The following is an 11,003-nucleotide window of genomic DNA, read 5'->3' on the forward strand; positions in this document are numbered from 1 at the left end:
TCCTTTCTTTCATTTCAAAGCCGATCAAAACATGAGATCGAAACTACCATTTAACATGCCGAGTTTGTAGTTTAAGACTATCAATTCAATACACTCTGTGATGATCAGTTTTTATTTAAATGCTGACACGTATTCTCGACTTTACAGACATATTTACCGGACATGTTGAGTTAGTAATACTGGAATATTCAATTTTTTAACAGCTATTAAAAATAAAAAATAAATATAAAAAATCATTAATTTTAAATTTAAAAAAATGGTAAACTGGTTTTAACCTTGGCAATGATGGAGGGTGGGGCCTCCAGGTGCATGACGGCCAGTGACCAAATCATTACCCAATTACAAACCCCGCTGCCATTTACCGCACCCACCGCCGGCGAATTCCTCCTCCCGACCATACAACCCTCCGCTCTTTCCGCCACGTGTCACTCCTAGTGGGTCCCACCTCACACCCACTTATAAATACCCTCTCTCGCTCTTCTCCTCCTCCTTTCTGTTCACTCTGCGCCTTCTCTCCCTGGCCGTCGTTGACATCGGCGATATTTATGGAAAGCATGTATCTGTAAGCATCACTGATTCATCCCCCTCTCAGCTTCTGCAGCCTTGATCCGTTGCATTTCGCGCGTAGATTCAGACCGAATTGCCGTTCGGTGCACGCATGACCGGCCGATCTGTCCCGTGATCGGCGCAAGAATTCGAGGTGCGCGCTCTCTCCGCTGTTCTTCTCCCGCTTTAATTAATTTCGTCTTACTTATGGCGTTCTGATTGTAATGTAGGTTTTTTTTTTCGGTGTTCGGTTCCCGCGGTGATGTTCGATTGACCCACTAGAAGGCGGCGCTGATAGTTTTGATCTCGATCGGTGTGGCGAGTCGTGATGTCGGGACCGTTGGATCGGTTTGCGCGGCCTTGTGAGTGGTTTTGGTTGTTTGATCAGTTTGGATTCGTGGTTTTGGTGTTGTCTTGTTTGGAGTTTGTATCTGATCGAGTTTGATTGTGCTTCTGATGTTGATTCTAGGGTTTCATGGCCGTGCGTTTTTTTTCCCCGTTTTTTGTGTTTTTGTTTGTTTGGGGCGTTTAATTCTCGAATGATTTTTTATGACTGATGGAACCCCAGTATGATTTAGTTACATTTTGTACTGGGTTTTGAAGTGAATTTTTTATGCTCAATTGTATTCGTTTGAATATGAGATTATGGGAATTTTGCTTTGTTTTCTCAACCTAGGGTTTGTAATTCTGCCTTCGATGCTTCTTTTCGTCAGATCTCTCTCTTCTTTTTTGGTATTTCTGGGGAATTTTTATTTTTTTATTTTATTTTAATAATTCTAATTCTGGTTTTGCTTGGGGCTGACTTTGTACATTTTTCAAATGACAGATTTCTATTTTCAGAAGTTGAAGCGGAAAAATTAGATAAATCTGTAATGCATTTGATGCATGCGGGATTTTGAGAAAGGATATTAAGGCCAAAAATGAGAAATTACAAAAGAAAAAGGAAGGCATCTTTTCTGGTGGAAATAAAAGGCATGAAATGATAGAAAAGGAACCATTTTCATCTAACTTATTAGAATCAATTCTGCCTTTGACGATGCAGTTATGCTTATTCTAGTTTCATTTTGCAGTTTGTGATGTTGAGATGGCTGGCTGTGTAAATTAGATTTAAAAAAGAACTCTTGAAATTGTTTGCATCAGCTCTACACTTTCGTCACAGATTTTAAAAAAATATATATATTATATTATTGCTTTGATTTTTTGAAGTGATTTCTTTTGATGTTATGTGTAGATATATATATATATATATATATATATATATTGTTTCTGCATATAGATAAAATGGAATTCATGAATAAATTAGTTTTTCTGATGTTGACCTGTGATTTTGGATAGATGGTACACATTTTAATAAGTTTGTTAAGAGGCTTAATCACTTTATTTCTAAGGACTGAGCCTCATTAATCTCTGCTCTTATTCTGCAATCACGTAAAGACTAAAGAGAGTTTTTTTTTTCCTCCTCTCTTTGGAGATTTTTTTTTCCTTCAAACAATAATAATAACATAAAAATGTAGTCACTTATATAGTTATATTAAGGATCACATATTATCTTAGCATTTATCTGAGTTAGCCACATTTCCCATCGTTTTTTATTATAGCGTTTGCTACATGTCAGGCTTTGAGGGGTTTTCTACTCATGATGAACGAAGAGAAAGGAAATCTGATTTTGAAAACTCAGAAGACGAAAGGAGGACTAGAATTGGCTCTCTAAAAAAGAAAGCTATAAATGCATCCACCAAATTTAGACACTCTCTCAAGAAAAAGAGTGGTAGAAGGAAGAGTGATGGCCGAGTTAGTTCTGTTTCCATTGAAGATATTCGTGACGTTGAGGAGCTAGGGGCTGTTGATTCATTTCGACAAGCACTGATTTTGGATGAATTGCTGCCTGCAAGACATGATGATTACCATATGATGTTGAGGTACTCAATTACAATTTACAAGCTATTGTTCTGCAAATAAATTGTCTATATACAGAGGTGCTTAATTGATGCAAAATGGAATCTAATGGCAGTATTCCTTTATTTTGGTTCTTCAGAAAAATGACATTTAATTGTAATCGAATCTTACAATAGCTTGGTTAAGTAATTTAAATACATAATTTGTATTCTTATCTGCATTTTTTTTATGTTTCTGTTCTCTGATCTGAATACTTCAATTTGAAATTGTGTTTTTTCTGTTCTTCAATTTGAAATTGTGTTTTTTTTAATCTTTGCTATTACTTGCACAAGTCTTTCCATGGCAAATCACAAGCTATCTTTTGTTGAATCTCAAGTGATCATATGCATTTGCATATGAGGTGCTGGTGTGACAATTAATTGCTCTGAGGTGTACTTAGCTGAAGAAATTGATAGCAAGTGCAAATGAAGCATTTAGGCACACTAATATTAATTTACATCATTTAAAATTCAAATCACTTATATATAAAGGCAATGCCATGAATGAGATTATTTCTAGTATTGTCCCCTTGCTTCTTTTTTTTTTTTCTTTTTTATTGGTTTTCCCCCTCATGATTCTTTTTATTAGCACCTCCTTTATATGCCTAAAACTGTTGGTGTGTGCACTTGTGTCACTTCGTTAATTTATGACAGTATGACATTATACTTTTGCATGCACTTCTGGCTTATAAAATATTCAACCTAATGGCAATATTAAAGACATTAAGGTTGACAGATGCAATGAATTCTTAGCAGTGCCAGTTTTATACAAGGGTACATTGGTCCTTGATGCTTGACTTTTATTTGTACAAAAACAAGTGCAGAGGATTGATGGTTTTATCTTATTGGGCCAATCTGTAGCCTGCCTTTTGGGTTGGCCAGCCCTCCTCCTAAGCCCTTACGGAACCAAGTCAATCTTTGGCATTAGATTGGTTGATTTGGGTGCCTATGGGTAGATCGTTGTTGCATGTTCCATATTTAGAGATGCCTTGATCGACAACGATGAGTAAATGAATTAGATTTTGTTCTATAGACAATCAAGGTAAGTGCTGTTGTTACCAGCGTGTGAGCCAAGGTGTCATTACTGTACATAGAATGGGAATGGGAACGCAGAATGTAGATTAGCATCTAATGTGACATAGTGCATGTGGACTGCTTTCAGTGTACACAAAATTTTACAAGCTAAATCCATTATAAAATCTAACAAAGTGGGGCAACATGTTGGGATGATCACTAAATTTGCAATTTCCATTGCTCTATTTTATTTAACAGTCCCATTTGTGTACACTTGAATATTATATATTAGGCACTTGTATAAAGTGGTAGTGACACCCCACCTAGTTCTTGGGTCCTGGGGTCAACACAACGTGACCTCGAACGTTCGTGGAACACGAACTGGATTGCTGTATGAAACATGCTCTAAAATGTGGAACGTTAGGGGCATACTTAAAAATAGATATATTGATGAAAAGTGTAACAACACCTGTATATTTTGGAGAGGGTGTTAAGGAGTTTCTAAATCTAGAAGAGATTTTTTGTTGTGAGATTAATAATGACAAATATAATTAAAATGTGATGATTCCCCACTTTTAACTAATAAAAAGTATGTCCTGTGAATGATATTGAATTAAAACTTTGGATAGTTTGAATGAGCCTTTCAGAATGAAAATGTATGTGCCATGGTTTTGAGCAATTGTACCAATATGTGGCTTACTAGGTTGTTAGCATTTTTTGGTAATTATGACCGAGAATATAAAGATGAGATATCACAGTGTCACCACATCTTATGATAGCAATTTCACTACAGCCTTCTTATACTTAGTGTGCAAAAATCAAATATTGCTTTCCAAACCCTTAGCAATCCACAATTTGGAATGAACTTTCCAAATGACAATTTTCTAGGGAGTGTATTTTCTTTTATGTGAGCCAAGAAAGAAACAATGCCATTTAATTGCATAAGCTTGGCATTTGATATTTCCTTAAATATACTGACTTTCTTAAATCATGCTATATTTGCATGAGCAGAGACTTTTAAGATGGCTTATCATAGTTATTGTATGGGGCCCTTAGGCACAAGGTGTACTCAGGCACCAAGGCCTGTTGCCTAGGCTAGCCGTAACGGCCTGAACAAACTAGTCTTAAACAGACTTGATAAGGTACTGGCAAATTATGGTCAGATGAACCTTGTCAACCTCATTTATGCTAATTTGATAGCTCCCAAAAAATACTACTCAAAGCTATGAAATTAAGCCAAATTAATAAAATGATTTTTCTTTAAGACCACTGTATAATTAATGTTCTCAATCAATAATTTAATTCTAATTATTATGCGTTGACTTGATAAATGGGTTCCTTCTTGAACATGTAGTAGAGTTGACGTGTATCATTTCTCTATGTATTAATGATAATTGTTTAAAAACTAAATATTTATCATGGGACCATTTTACACATTTTTAATAAATGTACGCATCATCTTCCTCAGGCATGTGTCTGTACCTTTTGCATAGGCCCAGGTTCCCTTGTGCACATTGCACCTTAAACAACTTTGTGGCTAATCATATAAGCCTTGAAATATGATGATTATTCATGTTTCATGCTTCCTAGCACATGCGCACCATTTTATGTTGCCTTGCTTTCCTGCCTTGTATTGGCTTGACATGATCTGGCTTGTTCTGCTGATTTTCTGGTAGAATTTTTTCATTTAATTAGTGGAATGCAGTTGCATGATTATGTTTCTGTCATTGATACTAGATGCATGCTCAATTTATGTTCAGTAGAGGTCAAATTATTACTGCTGTCATTTGTCTACATTTCCTGTGACTACTGTAAAATTCCTGGTGTCAATCTGTCATTTAATCATCTCTCAACCATTTTTTCTTGGTTGCTACGTAGTTAAATTCTCAAGGAATATGTTACCTTGCAGATTCTTGAAAGCCAGGAAGTTTGATATTGAAAAGGCAAAGCACATGTGGGCTGATATGATTCAGTGGAGGAAGGAGTTTGGTGCTGACACTATTATGGAGGTATTTAAAAATCTGATCACTTCCTATCGTGGTTTCTATCCTTGAGTTGTTTCATTATAAATATAAGTTAGTCCCCCTGCATCTGAATTTTCCCTGGCCAGCAACGTTGTTTTTGATAAATTAGATCCTTTAGTTTCTGAGTTTTGATGTTTTCATCAGGATTTTGAGTTCAAAGAGTTGAATGAAGTTCTTAAGTATTATCCTCATGGGCATCACGGTGTTGATAAGGAGGGAAGACCTGTTTACTTTGAAAGACTAGGAAAAGTTGATCCTAACAAACTTATGCAAGTTACCACTATGGATCGGTATGTGAAATACCACGTGCGTGAGTTTGAGAAAAGCTTTGCCATAAAGTTTCCTGCTTGTACCATTGCTGCAAAAAGGCACATAGATTCAAGCACGTCCATTTTAGACGTTCAGGGTGTGGTATGTTGCTCATAATCTTTTTTTGATCTTCAGACTACATAATGTTGGGGAGTATATTTTTGTGCAAGTAAAAGATTTAATTCCCCTTGTTTTTCCCCGCTTCTCTTATTGTCAAATATTTAGGGTTTTAAGAACCTTACTAAGGCAGCACGGGAACTCATTATGCGGCTGCAAAAAGTTGATGGTGACAATTACCCCGAGGTATGCAATCCTAAATGATAAATATTTTGGCGTTACTTGTGTCCAATTTCTTATATTGATTATGCATTTTAACTTTCTCATTTGTTGTAGTCACTCCACCAAATGTTTATCATCAATGCTGGCCCTGGTTTTAGGCTGCTGTGGAACACTGTAAAGACGTTTCTAGACCCCAGAACAACTTCCAAGATCCATGTATGTTTTACTTTCCTTTTTGGAATAGCCATTAGCATGCGTCATGTAATTTTTTAATGGCGCTTGTAACATCCCCTTAGGTTCTTGGAAACAAGTACCAGAGCAAGTTGCTTGAGGTAATTGATGCTAGGTAAGTGAAGATTTGATCCAATTGTTGTATTTTGCTTTCTTGATCCTTATTTTCTGTTGAAGTTATCTTTTCCAATGGTTATGCTTTTACTTATAATTCGGTCACTAAGTCGTAAGTGCACTAACCTGTCTCAACCTTGTGTAAATTTTGGAATTTACACAGTGAATTGCCAGAATTTTTTGGTGGTACTTGTACTTGTGCAGATCAGGGAGGTTGTCTTCTGTCTGACAAGGGGCCATGGAAAAACCCAGAGATATTGAAGGTTCTGTTTTAATCCTTTTGTGCTTTTGTATATTTCCATATTTTCCTTCTATTTAAAAACACATTATGCTATGTAATTGTTGTTAAATTTAGCAGTTGATACTTCCTGTTTGGGTAAATTGAGGCTTGGCATCATGTTCATTTTGTTGCAGATGGTCCTCAATGGTGAAGCAAGACGTGCCAGACAGGTTGTGAAAGTATTGAACAGCGAGGGGAAGGTAATTGCATATGCGAAGCCACATTACCCAATGGTAAGACATTTTGGATTTTCACCAGTTTACTTGGATTAAGTCATGCCTTTAAGATTGTGCATTTTATAATTGTTATTATCTGGGAGCAGGTAAAAGGCAGTGATACATCTACTGCAGAGTCGGGATCTGAAGCTGAAGACATATCTTCCCCAAAAGCTTTTAGGAATTATTCACATCTTAGGTTGACTCCTGTTCGGGAAGAAGTAAGTTTCTGACATTTTAATTTGGTGATTAATTTTGCAGTTTATGCTACAGACAACTATGAATGTCGTGGCCTCTTATCTGCATGAATAATGAATCTGAAAAGTTGCATACCTTTATGATGGAATATACTATTCATGTATTCTAGGATTATTATTATTATTTTTTTTTTGGGACTGTAGTGGATTTCCATGTCTCAAAAGAAAAGGATGAATATTAATGATCTCAATTATTTTTTCATTGTTTTTCCAGACTTGTAAAGTTTATTCTGCATTGCTTACTCTAATTTGCAAACAAACATTACTTGTCCTTTGTCTTTTGTCTTTTATCTTTTATCTTTTCTTTTTCAAATTATTGTAGTGAAAATATTTGAAATTCGTAAGATAACTGCAAACATGTACTTGGAAATGCTTCCAAGGTATTTGTTTTATACTATTTGCATTTTGTATATTAATTCATTTTTTTGTGGCAATCTTAATAATTTGATATGGTTTCACAATTGTGCAGGCTAAGGTAGTTGGGAAGGCAGGCCATGCCAGTACCTTCTCAGGGTATGATGAATATGTTCCCATGGTTGACAAGGCTGTTGATGCTGCTTGGAATAAGCAATCATCCCTTCAAAAGTCTTGTGCTTCTAAAGGTTATCCTGTTTTTATTAGTACCAAGATTTCAATTTTTCAACATTATTTTTCTATCACTAGTGATCCATTTATTCTTATGTTAAACAGTTATCTATTCTCACGCTGCTCATGACTGCAATTTGATATTTTTTATTCTGTCGTTTAGTATCAGTATTCAGCAAATTTGTCAGGCAGCAGCTGTAATTTAGAAACGTACACGTTTTGTTTGTTTCTCTGCATCACATAGGATAGCAGTTTTATGTAACAAGAATTGTTTGTGTTCAATAAATTATCTTCTGGACACAGCCTTATAAATAAATCAAAACAGGTGAACTAACAATAAAAATAAATATTCATGTTATGGACTAAAATCAATCAAAAGAATTACAGTTGTGAACATAGTTCTGAAAATCCTACTGGACTGGCGACCTTGTTCGATCAGAATCGGCCACTCTGCCAGACAGTCTGAGCAAGGTGTGCAACGCGGGAATGAAGCAAAATGGAATCAACCCGTTCAAACTGGGATAACCCGGCTGGACCCAGTGAGGCAGCTGGGTTCAGCTTTTAATTAAAAAATACACCAGTGGGGGGAATGGAACCCATGATCTCCCTTATCCTCTAGTTACTTACCACCGTGCCAGCAAAAATGTTTGATCTACATACATACATACATACATTCATTTATTTATTTATTGAGTTTTTCACTCTTTTAATGCAAGGCCTTGGAACATAGAAATTAATTATTAAAAAAAAGGAAAATATGCATAAATCATTAGCATTTAATTTTTTACAACCATAGTTGTGTGAATATTCATGTTATGGTGTCTTATATTGTCGTGCTTGAAATGCTAATGGCTAGAATTTCTTTGGTATTGATTTAATATACTGACTGAATGAATTTACAAATTTATTGCAGGAACACTTCCTTCACCCAAAGCTCCAAAGACTCCAGAAGGAGTTTATGCCCGGTTTCTGGCCTTGCTTATGGGCTTCTTCATGACTCTTTTTGCTGTCTTCCAGTCTGTTGCATGCCGTGTAACCAAGAAGCTTCCTGTCCCGTCTGCTGATCAAGGCCAAAATTTTCTGGAAGCTTCTTTTAATGATCTAACCAAGGAGGAATTCCGGCCTCCTTCACCTAATCCAGCATTTACAGAGACAGATATCTTCTCGTCTGTACTGAAAAGACTGGGTGAGCTTGAGGAAAAGGTTGATACACTACAGGCAAAGCCATCTGAGATGCCTCATGAGAAAGAAGAATTGCTGAATGCTGCTGTTTGTCGTGTGGATGCTCTGGAAGCTGAGCTAATTGCTACCAAGAAGGTATGAAATTTATATTATGAAATACTGCAGTTAACATTTGTAGGAGATTGATGTGTTACTGGTATGGTATCACGGTGCTTAATTTGCTAGAGCCCCTTGACCCATTAGTGATCATAATTTGGAACCCTAACTCATCTCATCTTCAGCTTGTGTGATTTATCTGATTGTTTTTTTTTTTGAATAGTGAATGCATTTTTTATTTCATCTAGTTAACAAGTAGCCATAGGTATCTGCCATATCTTGAAACTGTTGATAAATCTCAGTCATGGGCTCCAAACTGTGAGTGAACTAGCCAACAAGTAAAAAAGAAATGTTGGCCTTTATTTTGCTGCCTTGTATGTGCTCTGCATTGTATGTCTGCCTTCTCGTAAACCTGTTGACAAATCACACGTTACTGAGGTCCTGACTGGATGTTGAACACTTCACTTGAAGAAATTTTTATTTTTGTTGTTCACTTGCTGCCATTAGTATGTATGCTTCACCATTGTATGTTATAAGTTTTACATTGGATGCCACACCTGTGTTTAGGTCTCATGCATTAATATCTGAACCAAAGTAAAACATTTTACGAATAAAAGAAAAAAAGCTGTAGTTTTATTGTTCTTCTCTTTAGTCATTGTTGAACCACCTTTCTGGATGATATACTATGCATGTTCCATGAATACGTAAGATTAGAAGCACCACCGATGATTATTTTTCTGGCCAAGATGTTTCAAAGAGATGCCTATGTTGAACTTGTATGTGGTGCTTCCTGTGCAGGCTCTGCATGAAGCTTTAATGAAGCAAGAGGAGCTTCTTGCTTACATTGACAGTCAGGAGGAGGCGAGGCTTCAGGTGAGTTGATGTTTGATGATCTTTCTGCCTATGTTTCTGAATGATAAATTATTTATAATTCAGGTGACTAATGATGGATTTTTTTATTTTTTTATTTTTTTCTTTGCAACATTGAAGCAGAAAAAGAAGTTTTGCTGGTAAGGTGCGTGCTATCTGCCGGAGGAGGAAGATTGCTCCAGTATTTGTTTCTCTTTTTCTGTTGATCATCATTTTTATACATGTTGTTCACATACATACTCATGCTGACCTTGCTGAGGACGGATTCAATGATTTTAACAACTTGATTTTCTTTTAATTGAGAAGAAATATAGAGGCTGTTGTAACAAAATCTATACTAGCCCGTTTGCTTTTCTTATGTTTTTGAATGTATATTGTGTGTGATTTGGTTACTTCAAAACCTCAAAACCTAATGTTAAATCTTTGAATGAAGTGATTGAACCACTTGAGGATTCACTTTACCGTTTCTTTGCGGAAACACTTTCCAGCTCATCAGGTCCATAAAATCTTTGCTATTGGGAACTGAAAACCAATTCACTTTGATGGGCAGGCTAGTCCTTTGGTGACGGCTCTTGTAACGTACATTGCTTGTGGAACAATGATGATGTAATTTTGAGTGAAGTAGTTGAGTGATAAATTTGATTTCATGTTTCCCTTTCCATTCCATTTCCAAAAGTGTAGCCAGTGCCTACTGCCCGGGGATAAAATAGCATAGATCGACTCTTTTTCAGTGAAAAATGATATCACCTGTTATCTCCTTCACAAGGAATGATCAAGGGAAAATGTAGTTTTGGACATGTAAACGGCTTACCATAACTCAAAAATGTAACTTCTGGAGGAGCTTTGTCAATACGAATCCACTTGGATGAATTGCGATATTTTGTTGTCGACCTTGCCACAAGCACAAATCTTTCCCTTCAGCATTGTAATCTCACCCCTCACACATCCTGATTTTAACATGCCATTTAATGTTTCTTTAGAATATAAGAATAGAAATGAAGGGATGAGAGTCTGTAACATTCTTTAACTATATTTGATGATAACAAATTATCATTAATTAATGAATT

General features: G+C 36.1%; 1 protein-coding gene across 2 annotated transcripts; it reads left to right on the top strand.

Annotated features, from left to right (window-relative positions):
• The first annotated feature begins 486 nt into the window (after positions 1-486).
• Positions 487-10,267, top strand: LOC131156491 (phosphatidylinositol/phosphatidylcholine transfer protein SFH8-like). 2 transcript variants are annotated; one of them, XM_058110215.1, is made up of 15 exons: positions 487-700; positions 777-908; positions 2,162-2,465; positions 5,404-5,503; positions 5,663-5,929; positions 6,053-6,130; positions 6,221-6,322; positions 6,403-6,452; positions 6,615-6,714; positions 6,866-6,964; positions 7,054-7,167; positions 7,673-7,805; positions 8,702-9,105; positions 9,865-9,939; positions 10,057-10,267. In XM_058110215.1, the coding sequence occupies exons 2-15, from the start codon at positions 875-877 to the stop codon at positions 10,078-10,080; spliced, it is 1,884 nt and encodes a 627-aa protein (XP_057966198.1). In that variant the 5' UTR covers positions 487-700; positions 777-874; the 3' UTR covers positions 10,081-10,267. The 2 variants fall into 2 exon arrangements, with proteins under 2 accessions (XP_057966198.1, XP_057966199.1); XM_058110216.1 differs by having other exon boundaries at positions 10,060-10,267.
• Positions 10,268-11,003: the final 736 nt, after the last annotated feature.

This window comes from Malania oleifera, chromosome 5 (genome assembly GCF_029873635.1).
Source record: "Malania oleifera isolate guangnan ecotype guangnan chromosome 5, ASM2987363v1, whole genome shotgun sequence".
NCBI lineage: Eukaryota > Viridiplantae > Streptophyta > Magnoliopsida > Santalales > Ximeniaceae > Malania > Malania oleifera.